The 14,352-nt window shown below is 41.9% G+C and overlaps 2 protein-coding genes and 2 non-coding genes across 9 annotated transcripts in view; 3 read left to right on the top strand and 1 right to left on the bottom strand.

The window, feature by feature from the left end:
- The window catches only part of LOC103383968 (E3 ubiquitin-protein ligase DTX4), an 82,063-nt gene that overhangs the window by 20,203 nt on the left and 47,508 nt on the right, over positions 1-14,352 (bottom strand). For 3 of the 6 annotated variants that reach the window (XM_025058811.1, XM_025058812.1, XM_025058813.1), the window contains 3 exons: positions 13,875-13,984; positions 7,838-7,913; positions 1,953-2,399 (listed from right to left, as the gene is read on the bottom strand). Coding sequence is in view for 1 of the 6 variants with exons in the window: in XM_008317315.3 (XP_008315537.1) it covers positions 84-85 (2 nt within the window). In the remaining 5 variants the exon portion in view is untranslated. Of the gene's footprint in view, positions 1-83; positions 1,655-1,952; positions 2,400-3,106; positions 3,988-7,837; positions 7,914-13,874; positions 13,985-14,352 lie in introns of those variants that run through there. The other 3 variants (XM_025058814.1, XM_008317318.3, XM_008317315.3) reach the window with 3 other exon arrangements.
- trnat-ugu (transfer RNA threonine (anticodon UGU)) lies at positions 2,791-2,863 on the top strand. Its single transcript has one exon. It is a non-coding gene; the product is annotated as a tRNA-Thr (tRNA).
- trnak-uuu (transfer RNA lysine (anticodon UUU)) lies at positions 3,520-3,592 on the top strand. Its single transcript has one exon. It is a non-coding gene; the product is annotated as a tRNA-Lys (tRNA).
- Positions 4,133-13,823, top strand: LOC103383966 (ribosomal protein S6 kinase beta-2-like). Its single transcript, XM_008317314.3, has 16 exons — positions 4,133-4,273; positions 4,925-4,979; positions 5,219-5,256; positions 5,531-5,645; positions 6,436-6,504; positions 6,588-6,735; positions 7,281-7,338; positions 7,465-7,565; positions 8,279-8,369; positions 8,880-8,970; positions 9,220-9,327; positions 9,767-9,829; positions 9,934-10,011; positions 10,967-11,074; positions 11,181-11,293; positions 11,436-13,823. Exons 2-16 carry the CDS (start codon positions 4,926-4,928, stop codon positions 11,611-11,613), a joined length of 1,413 nt encoding a protein of 470 aa, XP_008315536.1. The 5' UTR covers positions 4,133-4,273; position 4,925; the 3' UTR covers positions 11,614-13,823.

Genomic DNA, 14,352 nt, shown 5'->3' on the forward strand with positions numbered 1-14,352 from the left:
TAAAGTATGTGGGTTAAACTGGAAAAAAGAAACATTCCCAGGTTTTAACGCGGAAACAAAGCCAGGACTCTGGAGCAGCTTACATGGAGCCTCCGCTCAGCTAACACCGGGACTGAGCGACACATTCCTCTGCGATGATCCGATCACCTCGCATGGTCGACGGGGAGAAGAAATCGCGGCTGTTTGCTCCTCGCCCTCTTTCTGTGCTTTGTTTTAATGCCGTAAAACCAGAGTCCCAGGCGAACGGTGTTCAAAACTGACAAAGACGGCCTTAGAAACTCTATATACGGCCGCTTCTGCTGCTCATCCACCCGGACAAGCCGACAGCTTCTTCGGCGTTGGTTGTTTTCCGACGGCGGCCTGTTTCCTTTGCTCCGACACGGAAATTAAAATCCAAACGGTGCGGAGGAAAAATGCGATAAAACAGTAAATGTTCCACTCTGTCTTCTTTTGTCGTCAAGGGAGGGCGAGCGTACTCTGTGAACACAGGGAGCCCGACGTTAGCTCGGAGGCAGAGAACAGCAGCAGCAGAAGCTAACGAGCTTCCCCCTGTTTTTCACCCTGGAGTTTGGGGCGTAGTTCAACCGAGATGTTGGGCAAGTGAAAGGCTCCTAGCCCAATCTGAATACTTACGACTCCTAGATCCACACACGGCAGAGCAGGTTCAACTGGTCTGATTTGGAGCGACGTGTAATGCAGGGGCGTCGCGAAAAGGGCAGATAAAATTGATTTGGTGTCTCAAGAGAAGAAAGGTGTCCTGGAGGAGACGTACGGGACATGGAACAGACCTGGGCATTTTTAACGTGACCCTGCCCTAACACAGGGGTATCCAAAGTCGTCACACAGACACAAACTGCCACCATAAGTATTGTTTGACGTTTTAGGTTGAAAAACGGAACAAAATACCACATTCCATGAAAATAAAACCTGTAAATATTTATTGCCACACTTCCTCTATTTTCCCTCCCAGTAGTGGAATCATTTTCTGCTCATGTTGTATGTTCACATGATGCCATCGCTGTTCTGATTTGGCACCACCTCAGTTGCCTCATTATTCTACCTCCAAAGTCATTCTCATGTCACGTCGGCCCTTACTGCCCCAGACACTGTGCACCAACCTTTAATTGAAGATGTTGAGCACCACAGCACACATTGCAGCTGCACAGTTGTGTCTGTTCACGACAGTATGACATCAATTTTCTCTATTTTTGACATCATAGCTATAATACTGCAGTATTGGTAGCATATGGGTGTGACAATGTACAAAAATAAAAACAGTTGGAAGTTATATAAATTTACTCCCAGAATCATCAGACCCAATTCTGGCCCACCAGCCACATGTTGCTGACCAATATTACAGACTTCAAATAGAAAGTGGAGAGAGTTTCCTCTATTCAGGCTGTTTTAGGCTGACAACCACAGATGCCCTGCACTGCTTTTAGATGTAATGACCACCGCTCATTACATCACATGATGTTAGGCTGCATTTACACATCTTTGTTTTTGTTGGACACAGTCTACTCAGGATGCTCTAAACGGAGCCATCTTCCACTCACTGTCGCAGCTTTTTTAAAACCTAGCCTAGACATTGCCATTGGCTTCATGCCTCGTGTCCCTTTGACAAATTCTATTCTGAATGGTGATGCACTACGTTGATAAAATATTAAAATACAGCTGATCTGGAGGTGCCTGAAGCTCACAAGTCGAATCCCTGGATTTGAGAAATTCTCCTTACACCTTTTTCTAAAGCACGTTTTTCTGAACTATACATGCATAAACAACACACTGAAAAGCATTTGGCTTTAATTCTGACCAGGCTATTTACTGCAGTCTTTAAACTCTTATGGGTTTTCTCTGCAGGCAGAGTAAGACATTTAGGGTGATATTGATGTCATCACAACTCAAGCTCTTTGTAGTAATTGGCCAGAATTCAAAGCAGTTATATTACCCACCTTTTGATGCAAATTTCCAAGTCTGCTCTCTCCACCCTCTCTGGGACTAAATCCACGAGCGCCTCAGATCTATCCCTTTGGTTCCACCATGATTTGTTCTTCCTCCCCTTTTGTCCAAACAGGGGAAAAAGGATTTACCACTTTTTTATATAAAAGTGATGAAATGTAAAATGCATCTGCAATTTCAGTAAATGAGATTATTGATGGTAAAGAGGAAAATCCACAAGTACCCCAACACGTATTATCCTTTGGGATCCATTGTCACTTTTGGAGAGTGAGGCTGGTTGGTGGGGGAATCCAGTTCCGATGCAGGAAGGCCAGCAGCCCCCAGAATCTGCACCTCTTACCACGCCCACAAACCGATGATCAGCCAATAGAATCTTGGGACCCAAACACTCGTACCATGGTCGGCCTGCTTTTCAACGTGGACGTGCCTTTGTTTAGGAACTATTAGTTTGAAAAAAAAAATGCATCGACAAAGCCCTTGATGATTGAAGACACAGACGTCAAATTAACCAAACTAAAATAAGACCCCAAAGTCACAGGCTTCGGACTCGTGAAACCTATCTGGATGAACGGATATAAACGAGCGACCTCTTCGTAGATGCATGATAGAGTGCTGCCACCTTGTGGCAAAATTTGGTCACTTGAGATGTTATTTTTTATTTTTAAGTTCCGTCAGTCTTTTTGAGACACGTCATCTACACTTGTTAAATATAAAACAAACCAAGTGTGGTAACAGAAAACACCATGCAATGCTTATTATATACCACCAACATGACATATGATAACACATATAGGTATAAATACAAACGGCTAGACCTTGGTCCTCGTCAAAGGCTCCATAGCTCAGGGGTTAGAGCACTGGTCTTGTAAACCAGGGGTCGCGAGTTCAAATCTCGCTGGGGCCTGACTCAATATTTTTTTTCTCCATACATTTCTGAATCGGTTTAAGCTACAATGCAGAGAACGTGTTACGACCCCCAAAGTGAAAATAATGTGAGGTGAAAAGTGAGATATACCTATTAAATGTCAGTCAACGGACAATAACGTTTTGGTTTTAACGTCATATCTGCAACAGTAAAACCAAAGCAAACGTGCAAATAGGTAGAGAACAGCACAATATCATAACAATATGATTGTTATTGACTGACCTGCACAAAGCCCCGACTTAAATCCCAGAGAACACTTTTGCCTCAGAGGTGACGACAAGGGTCCATGCGCAGAAAGTCAAATCAACAGGATGTGGAAATATTATTTTCAAGAAACAACAATACAAACAAACAGTTGACTATCGGACTTAAGGGACAGCATGTAACACCAAATGAACTGCATTTAAGCAGCTGGCAGAAGCAGAACTTTATTAAATTAAATTATTGACTAGTCCGGAGCTGGATTGTCCCTCAACATTTATAATAACAAACTCGATTTTAATAAATAAGCATTTCCTATCTTTCCAACAACGTTGTCATCCCTAGTCATACATATATATGTATATAAAATTCTAAGACTAATATCCTACACTTTACTCAGAATTATATTTTTCAACCACTAACAACGTGACAGAGCCCGGATAGCTCAGTCGGTAGAGCATCAGACTTTTAATCTGAGGGTCCAGGGTTCAAGTCCCTGTTCGGGCGATAGCTTTTTTTTCACCCACAGTTCGAGTCTCTCTAATACAAAAAACATAGTCGTTGAGGAAATACAGTATCTTTAACTTTAATAGTTTCAATACGCTAAAGGTTAGACCCTTTCTATCAGATTTCTCTCACCACTGTCGTTGTCTTTTATAATTTTGTTCCTTATATATATATATATATTTAAGTTTTCTAGTGCCTTAATGTATTACAGTTATTCAGTAACAGCTTCCCTTCGCTCATGTTTAGCCATTTGTGTGCATTTTATAATTCCTTGTCTCGGATGTTTGTTTTATAATCCGCAGGGGGCATATCGAATTAACATACATTTCTAACCCCCACCCACAATTTTACTTCTTGGGGTTTTATTTGTCTTTGTACTAACTAGAACGGTTTATCTGCCGACACGCGTAAAACAATGAAATTAAATAAAAAAATAAAAAAATACTGTATTCGCACCCCTAGTTGGGGTTCCACTCCAGCCCAACCGGCGGCGGTAATGAGAGATCCGCAACTTTGCTCAGTGACGTTTGCTTGCAGCGTTAAAAGTGGACCAAAGGTCCGTGTGGTCTGTCACATTGGACGTGGTAAAATGTAAATAGCGCAACGACAGACGCAGCTGCCCGTGAATAAAAAAAACAGCCTTCGCTTGTGTAAAGATATTCAACGACAACCCGAGTCAAGGTAAAGTTCAGCCGCACGTAGTGGAGAGAAGCAGGTGAAATGCTAGTCAAAGTTAGCATTAAGCTAAATGACTATCTGTCAACGAACGCAGCTGTCAGCCTGGACTGTTGTGATAATCTGATGTAAGGGTGGAAGACTTATTTACAGTGACAGCAGTGAGGAACAACAGTCAGATGTCTACTCTTAGTGTCACTTCTTTTTAAAACAACTATGTCATAGTCACAGTCTAAAAGCAAAGTATAAAAGCACGTTCACCACACCATAACATAATATAACAGTAATAAACAGAGCAAAGACGACTAGTTATGTTAACATCGACATTTGGAGTTGTTGTACAGCTATTACCAACATGTACACTCATTTAAAACAGATTACTTAAATGACATTTGAAGGGACTTTGTGCATAGTGTGTACACATATTGAAATGTATTTTTACGTAACATGTATTCTTTTATTTCTTACTAAAAAATACTTTTTACCCACTGAGGCCATGAAGGAAATCCATTTATGTATTTAATCCATCTGTGAAGCACTCCACTGATCAACACTGGACAAAAACAGTGGCTGCAGTTTGTGTACACAATTTAGATAGAAAACCAGCGACAAACTGAAATTTTCATCATGTGACTGTATGTTCTTTCCATGTTCTAGAATGGCAGGAGTGTTTGACATAGACTTGGAGACAGAAGACGTCAGTGAAACAGAGGTTGGTTTTTCTGACAGTATCTGCAGTCAACCATTCAAAACAATGCACTGACAGAAAAGGGTAGAGTCAGGGAGTGAAGGTTCCAGCAGACACTAGTGAGACCTGCTGTGACAAGAGGTTGAGCTGAGCACAGACAATGCGCAAATACAAAGTTGATGATGTAGGAGTATTCTCTGGTTTAACACACATATTCCGTTAGAATGTCTGTGTAAATACTGCTCTGTTGCTCTTGTCAACAGGAAGATGTCTGTGACTTCACTGTGACAGAGCCAGAGAAGTAAGTATTGTCCTTAACTCCTAAATAACATTGTGTGATTTTTTTTCTCCTAAATCTGGTTCTAGAAAGTAAATCATTCACTGTATTGTGTCAGCAATTACACAAAAAGACTCACACGCGAGCCACTGAACACTATTTCCATAGACGAATCTTAATCTTTTTCAGATTTGTCTGTTGGTTCAGTGTCTGAACTGTTGCATTTTGAGCTAATCACATTCCCACTCTGTACATGGTTTAACTCCAATGTGTCTCAAATGTCTGTCTGTTGTCTCAGTGTCCAGACGGAGGAGGTGGAGCTGACCAGTGAGAGTGTCAACAGAGACAGTGAGAGGGTTGGCCCAGATTGTTTTGAGCTTCTCACAGTGTTGGGCAAAGGAGCCTATGGCAAAGTGAGTGATGTGTGTGTCTGGGTGTGATTGAACTTGGGTGTGTGCACATATGCATGTTGAATAAACTGTATAATTAACCAATGAGCCCAAACATACACCAATGACAATCATGGTCTTGTGAAAGTTGAAACACAGACATGACCTAAAACAGGAACAGCTACACTACAAAAAGACACAGGATAGTTCTATCATATCACATGTCTAAAGATAATAAAGAACAACTGAACTCAACCTCCTGAAGACAGAAAAAGAAGTTTTAGCAGTGACATCGACACAAAACCAGATACAAAGCCTTCTACTATCCAGCGAATTCCACTGCTACTACAGTAGAAGATATGCAGCCAAAACTCTGACATGAAAACAAGGCCCTGTGTCTAAATTCTGTCTACAGCAGAAGACAGTTGAACAGTAATGAGTGACGCAGTGAAGGTTCCTTACAAGGAGAACCCATAATACAGACTTGTGGATTTGGCCAGGATGGTTTCTTCAATGCTGAGAAACAAGCTGATACTTAAATATCATGTGACACCATCAGGGAGTCTGATTGGAGCAGACGTTTTCTGCAGCAGGACAATAACCACAAACACAGACGGTGTCATTAAAAACTGTCTTCTGAGATGAAGGACTCTTCATTTGGTGGTTATTAAAAACCCACTTCAAATAGACCAGAATTATTTCTTGTCATTTGATTGAACTGTAATATTATACTGTATTACTGCTGAGCCACAACATTATTACCCTGACATCCTGTGGTGAGGATTCTCTTCTCAAGCAAATGTTTTTCTTTAAGGTTTTCCAGGTGAGAAAAGTTCAAGGAGCACAGATTGGAAAGATCTTTGCCATGAAAGTTCTGAAAAAGGTATGACTGGTCAGAACTGTGTCCGACACGTGCCCTCTGAACACATGTTACAGCTTCCCCTCTTTCGTGGTGTTTGTTTCTAGGCCAAGATTGTTTGTAACGCTAAAGACACGGCTCACACTCGAGCCGAGCGGGAGATCCTGGAGACGGTGAGACACCCGTTCATCGTGGATCTTCTCTACGCCTTCCAGACGGGGGGGAAACTCTACCTCATCCTGGAATGTCTCAGTGGTAAGACAGAGGCCCTCAGGGACGGTGGATGATTAGATGTGCACAAGTGTGAGCGCAACAGTCGGTGTCACGGTGTTGAATCTCGCACAATTGCATTAATTTGAGTTGATGTGACACCTTTGACACACCATCAGAACTACTGCAGTAATGACATGTAGCACCTGCATCATCACTATGTCACTGCTGAAGCTGCGTGACCTCCGAACCAGGAGAAGATAAGGCTTACTTCAAATACTGTGCTTAAAAATGCTTAGTGTTAGACATGAAGTTAGGGAAAAGCTCTGCAAAAGGCTAAGTGTTAGACAAGGAAAGAAATGCAGCTCTCTGAGGCAATGAAGCCTTCAAAACTGCTTAGTTTTTTATGCTGGTTGTATCATTTTATTTAGTTGCATTCATCCTCCACACCTTAAAGGCAGTGAAAAAAATCCAGACATTTAACCCTTCCGTGGTGCAAAAAGGTTGGGGACTGCTGCTGTAGAGTATGTGCATGACGAAAGAAAATGTAATAAATAATTAAAGCCATGTGAACGTTTGTTAATCACCAGGGGGGGAGCTGTTTATGCAGCTGGAGAAAGAAGGCATCTTCATGGAGGACACTGCTTGGTGAGAACATTGTCCTGTCTGTTCTTCATGTAAACCATTCATAGGCTACAGGTGTATAACTGCAGTGTGTATTTGCATGCTCTCACAGACCTGTGTGTGTGTGTGTGTTTGTTTGTTTATGTGTAGCTTTTATCTAGGGGAGATCACTCTGGCCCTGGGTCACCTTCACTCTAACGGGATTATTTACAGAGATCTCAAACCTGAAAACATCATGCTGAATCACGAAGGTATTGTAACAACAGGAAGTGGATTTGATTTTGTTTTTTTTACTTTCATACATTTGCATCATTTCCATCTCTGAACATGTGGATGTCCTTTAATGTTTTGTAGTCCCCTGTAATCGGAACCAGAATCAGATGATGGTCTGGTTGTCCCTGAGGTGTAATCAGATTTGTTAACTAGGAATAAAAACTATTGTTGGCTTAAGTTTAAAAAAACCTGTGAAACCAGTAACATGAGTTCATCTGAGCACAGCTGCAGAAATGAACCAGTTTCCTACCGTTGCCCCAAAGATGTTCAGAATGAGAAAACTTCATTTGTTCCAGGAGGACGGTTAAAGGGACAAAGAGCAGCACCTAGAACAAAAAAAGGGATAAGCGTAAGAACCTTTAGAGTTCAGGAGGAGAACAGCTCTTCTCTGGGTTCACAGGTTGGACAGTAAAGTCTGTGACCAGACGTGAAAGAGCTTGTTAGAGTAGTCTGGACTCGGCTGGTTTACAGCGGTCAGGGAGCTAGCATGTCTATAGAACATGTCATGACAGGAACTGACACTAGAGGGTGTGTCTCAGGCTACTTGTGTTCTGTCAGCAGCAGGAACAGTGAAGTTAAAGTGAACTGAATATGAATTTCTCTTCGAAGGTTCTGATCCAATGACTTTTAACATTTGTGCTCACACACAGGGCCTGGAACTTATCTCACAATCTTCCTTCTCTCTTTAAAGGACACATCAAACTGACAGACTTTGGCCTGTGTAAGGAATCCATCCACGATGGCTCCGTCACACATACTTTCTGTGGAACCATTGAGTACATGTGGGTAAAAATTATGATGTTATGTTACAGTTGGGGTCAACAGGTTACTATCAGTATGATGTGGGACATGTTATTACTGTAGGTGTTTCAAATATTTCTTATTTGTACTTCAGGGGAGTTGGAAAAATACAATATTGGTATCTGAGTACTGCTGGAACTACTCTGATTTTCTCTCTTTAAATGAGGCAGCAGCCAATCAGCAGCTCCACTGTCTGTCACGTAACGATGGGGATCACGCTGATGAAGACTTGTTCACAGACCTCATTTGTCACAGACTGTCATTGTTATTTATTTTTATAGACATTTAAGTTGTTATTAAAAATGACAACCCTCTGTCTTGTTCTGTCAGTGAGAACAAGCCTTTACCCAGCTGCTTCCCCGGACAGTGAGACATTTAAGTTGTTATTAAAAATGACAACCCTCTGTCTTTGAACTGTGTTCTCTGCTGTAGAAATGAACTTTCAAAAAAACAAGAAAACAGCTTTTCTTTTTGTAACCCCTTTTCTTCAGGGCTCCAGAGATTCTGACCAGGTTGGGACATAACAGAGCAGTGGACTGGTGGAGCCTGGGGACCCTGATGTACGACATGATGACTGGATCGGTGAGTGAGACGAGAGGAGGGTAATAGAGGGTAGAGAAAACTGTCATTTCAGATGGAAGTTTAAAAAATAATAACTTAGAAATGATCTACTTAACCCGACTCTCCTGGTCAGTATGATACTGATACTGTAAAGGAAAAATAAAGTTTAAGTTCAAATAACAACGACATGACACAACCTGTCAGAGAGCATATCGTCAGTTCTTGTGACAACCCTGCTCACACCACATACACTCTTTGATTTCCCATCAGCCTCCGTTCACTGCTGAAAACAGGAAGAAAACCATCGACAAGATCTTAAAGTGTAAACTCAATCTGCCTCCATACCTGACCATTGATGCCAGAGACCTGATCAAAAAGGTGTGACACACACACACACACACAGGGTCCATTATTAATGGAATATACAGTTATGTGTAAATGTTTTTACCTTTTTTCTCTTTGTCAAATATTTAAATCAAATTAAATAAAAACATAAGATCATGCTCAAAAACAATAAACTGCAGAAGGCATGGCTTTAAAAAAAAAAAGGGTTGTGGCCCACAGACTGGGACACGTGGCTGTTCACAGCAATGCCTTGCTCTGCAGGGCAGGCAGGCAGATGGGAGAAATACCCCCATCACAGGATGGCTGGAAAACTGTTTGATGTTGTTGAAAATTATCTTTTGTTTTTTCCCCCCAACATTTAATAATTTAAATACTTGAGAAAAGGCTGGGAAAAACGGAGGAGAGAGTGAAGCTGCCTAAAACTTCTGCACAACACCCCTCTTACCTTTAATTTATTCTGTGTTTTGATCAGCTTCTGAAGAAGAATCCAGCACAGAGACTTGGCTCCAGTAAAGCAGACTGTGCTGACATTCAGGTTTGTTGCTTTGGTAACACACACACACACACACACACACACACACACACACACACACACTGGTAAAATGCAGGGATTTAATTAAAGTCTTTGCTCTTCTGCAGAAACATCCCTTCTTCAAGCACATCAACTGGGACGACCTGCTGAACAAGAGGGTGGAACCTCCCTACAGGCCACAGCTGGTAATACACCTACCGCTTTAACCAATTCTCTTATCAAATTGATTAGTTATGTTATCCAAAATTCGAGATAAAAGCCACAGTAACAAGAGCACAGACACTGATTGATAAGGGAAACGTTTAAAGTCATTGATAATCAATAATAGACAGGAGGAAATCAACATGGACAAACTCTTTCTATAGAACACAGAAACCCTCACCCTCTTGTGATCTCTGACAGAAGTACACAGTAAGTGGATGGAAGCCAGAGTTTGAATCAGACTTAATGTATGTGGTATTTCCTGGTAGGAGTGAGTGGGTTAACCAGATAACTGTTGGTCAAACATCTGTGGTTTGACTGGAGGTTGTGTTGTTTATATGCAGCGGTTACGTATTGATTACTTCGTTCACTTGTTTTTTAAATACTTGTAAGTTGAACTCAGGCAGAAGTGGAGTTAACAACAAACAGATGTTGGTCACATGAACTCTATCTAACCAATCAGATGTGAGTTAACGCCCCACTCCCCACACACTATGATGTCAGTAGATGTTTATCCAAAAGAACAGGATGATTTAAAACCAGAGGACGATGTGAAGCTCATGACAGAGGAAGACCAAGTCCGAGTTAACTCAAGATTAACTCAGCAGAAACAGAGTCCGACCAATGAACCAGAGCAGTTTAACCCACACTGAATGTTGTGTACGGCCCATAAAAAACAAAGTTGAGCTCCAAATATTCTTGAAACTAACACACACATTGTTTTAATGGAGATAAAAATCCTGTTGGCAATCTGACTTAACAGCAAAAGACATCATTTTCTCAGTTACCTAACACTACTGCACCCAGCCAATAGTTGGCAGTATTCCACATGTTTGTCAGAGGAAAATGAAGACACCAGTGCTAACGTTAGCTACAACAGTCAATTCATTTTCAGTCCTAAGTCTGTTTCCTTGTTTCTTTTCCCCCGTGTCTGTGCAGCAGTCGGACGAGGACGTGAGTCAGTTTGACACCAGGTTCACCAGACAGACGCCGGTGGACAGTCCAGACGACACCACACTGGGCCACAGTGCAGAGCTGGCCTTCGCCGTGAGAACCTTTTTAATCCTTATCAGTGTTATGTGTAGAAGTTCCTGGTTCTTCTACTGTTCTAATAATTAAAAACCTCCTCTCTGTGACCTGTGTACGTCATCAGGGTTTCACCTACGTGGCTCCATCGGTCCTGGAGAGTCTAAAGGAGGGATTTTCCTTTGAGCCCAGAACTCGACCCATACGCAGACACAATAGCAGCCCCCGCACACCCATAAGGTAACTAGAGCCCTTCAGGGGAGCCACGCCTCATGCCTTGGAGACATCTGCTCTATTTGATAAAACAAACACTTAAATAAATAAATTAGAGGACGTAAATTCCCTTTTGTCAAATATCTATTTTCATTGTCTGATCCTTCAGTCCCCTGAAGTTTTCTTCTGCTGGACCGTTCAAAATCTCCATGGATCGAGAACCAGACGTCTTCTCTCCCACCTCTCCCCCGCCAGCACCTGTTTCTGCACTGTTGGACAACGGCACCGCCAGTCGGCCAATCAGGACGCCTGCGAGGAACAAGAAGCAGAAGGGACATTGTAGATGATCTGGACCTGTCTCTGCTGCAGGAACACGGTCAGATCAGTGTCTCAGAGACCTGAAGGTTTCTCTTTGTTCTGCTTCTGGAAGGGCTTTTATTTCGAGGTGTTTGAGCAGTTGGTGAACGAGTCACTGTGTGTGGCTCCCTTTGTATTTCTTCTTCTTTAGGCTGATGTCACTGAATCATCACTGAGTGTTCATGCTTTAAAACCAGGCTGCATCTGTACCTCCTTACTTGTTTCTGAATATAGGTCTTGACCCCAGTGCTGCCTATGAACCGTCTTTGACCTCTGTGCAGGCCTGTGTCGGGTCATTCATCAGTTCTGGCCTTTCCTGGCAGACAGAACTTGAAGACCATGTTTGTCCAGACGGTAGACAGTTGAATGTACAACTGAGGCCTCACACAAATCCACTGACTCCTTCAGTAAACCAGAACACGTGTTTGGTCCAGACCACACACCGAGTTTAACTGCACCGGTTGGTCAAAGCTCCAAGGTTGAACCAGCTGTAAACCCACTGGTCTGATCAGAGTGTGGACTTTGGTGGAGGAGAGTCCACACTGGACAGTCTTCTTTAGAACAGCTGAGTAATATGGTTCATTCCATATTTACTCCACATCAAAGTGTTATTATTGGAAAAAAAGCTGACTTTAGCTGTCGACCTTTAGCTTAGTGTCAAAGCGATAGGTATAGAGCTCAGGGACCAACCAACTTTTAACCTTGAGCTGAGCGTCAAAGCGATGTCCTTTGCACGGCCTTTAAAATACTTAGATAAAGGAGTGAAGCTTGAATGTTTCTGTTTTTAATTTATCCTCATATTTAATCATGGCTGCCATGTGGATGCTAATGTTCTGCCTGAGAGTTCTTCTCATTTCACTTCACTCACTGTTTTTTCCTACCTCCATAAACTCTCGTGTGGAGCAGACAAATCATAATTTGACCAGTTCTCCAACTTCTCTGAAACACAACACAACACACTGGAAGTGGTGTATATATATATAAAGAGTATTTTTCACATGTATTTATTTTTACAAATGAAACTTACTTTGAAACACGAATGTTTGATCGGTGCTCAGAGTGAGTTCTTACTCTGCACCATGGGACTGAAGACTGCAGTGCTGAACCCGTGCACCGCACTGCACCTCAGTGAAAGACAGAGTTCAACTGAATCACAGCAACAGTGACAACAACACGTGAAAAAGAACGGCTGGGAGACCAGAGGTGTGAGGCTGAGTGTCGACCAGAGTTAGGGTTCTAACACTGTTCCTGTGACCATTTGTCATTATATAAATAAACATCGTATTATTTATCATTACATGATTTATCATCAAACATCTCATGTCAACTGTCAAGTGAGTGCGCAGCCCCTAGTGGCCACCTTGAGCAGTTTATGGCCGATTTGCTTGAGTAAGGCCGCATTTCTACAAAATATGCCCGAGGGAATCGCCCAGAATTCATAGCGTGCAGCTAACTTTTAAGAGCCAGCTGTGAGGATGGAGAGAAGCAACATAAAACCAGATGCTGCTTCTTCTGTCATAAATTTGTTTTTTAAAAAGGCAATAAAATAAGAGGAAAATAAAGAAGGAATACAAGGATTGCAATTTTTCAAACATCAAATTATTATCATGAGAGAAAATTAAAGACAGAGCCCAGGGTTCTCTTTCTAATTTACAGGAATAAGACCCCCTGAGAACAAACGACTAAATAACGAAATCACAACTGAAGCAACGAAGGAACACTGGTGATGTCATGAGGGGGCGGTGTTCATGCCTAAATAGGAACTGTGTAGGATCTGGAACTGTTTTAAAGTATCTGAATGGTTCGTCCTTATAATGGAGGTCTTAGATTCACACTAACAAACACGTGAATGTTGGATTTACAGCTCTGTCGTTGAACCCACTGGACTTTCTAAGGTTAGCGTTGGCCTTTAAAATCCAGAGACTACAACAAGTTCAATTCCAAAAATAGATGAAATAAATGGTAACATAAGGAGGTTCTCAACCACTGGGCCCCCAGTTGAGCACCAGGCTGTAGGTTATTAGATATCGGGTCGCAAAGGGAAAAAAAATTGCATTGAATCTCAGTATGAACAGTGTTTAATTTTGATTGAATTGTTTATCTTCATCATGTGTGCCAGTGGAGAATAAAAACAATCAGTGTTTCTTCTGGGTGTAAATCATTCTTTAAAGTTTGAACAAATAAAATGACCTGAAAACTCCCTGCGGCCGTGTTTCTTTTGTTCTAATGAGTCGAGTTCTTTCCCACTTACCTGATCTGCTGAGGGTTCAATGTCTGGTCCGGGGACACACTGGCATGTAGCTGGAATTGACCTCCTGGACGTAGGACAATCTACACCTCTGAGCCATTGCTGTCCGACGTCTTGACCAGTGGAAAGTAGAAAAAGTGGAAAGAATGACATAAAACATTAAGAGAAGACAATGTTCAAGTTTGTTTTGACTTTGATTTTGATTTTGAAACTTTTCTTCTCAGAGGTGCGACACTTCAGCTTGACAAACAAATCTCAAAGGTTAAAAAAAAACCCTGTAGAGTTTGTGACCCAGAAGAATCAGCAAACATGGGTGGAGGTTGAATTTCACTGCTGGCAAAACATTTCCTCATTAAAAAAGCTCGTTTCACAACATTTGCAGATAAACATAGAGCAGGAGTCAGCGAGCGTTTGAAGAGAAACACGTGCCACTCTGTCTTCATCATGTGTTATTTAAACGTTCTCCATGTTTAAGCGAGTA

This window comes from Cynoglossus semilaevis, chromosome 9, assembly GCF_000523025.1.
Source record: "Cynoglossus semilaevis isolate Cse_v1.0 chromosome 9, Cse_v1.0, whole genome shotgun sequence".
Lineage (NCBI taxonomy): Eukaryota > Metazoa > Chordata > Actinopteri > Pleuronectiformes > Cynoglossidae > Cynoglossus > Cynoglossus semilaevis.

What these genes read in the sequence shown, in the direction of transcription:
- LOC103383966 (XM_008317314.3), top strand. Translation starts at nt 4,926, where the DNA reads ATGGCAGGAGTGTTTGACATAGACTTGGAGACAGAAGACGTCAGTGAA. An exon ending in ACGACATGATGACTGGATCG is followed by an intron (nt 8,971 to 9,219) that starts GTGAGTGAGACG and finishes ATTTCCCATCAG; the next exon opens with CCTCCGTTCACTGCTGAAAA. An exon ending in CCAGAGACCTGATCAAAAAG is followed by an intron (nt 9,328 to 9,766) that starts GTGTGACACACA and finishes TGTTTTGATCAG; the next exon opens with CTTCTGAAGAAGAATCCAGC.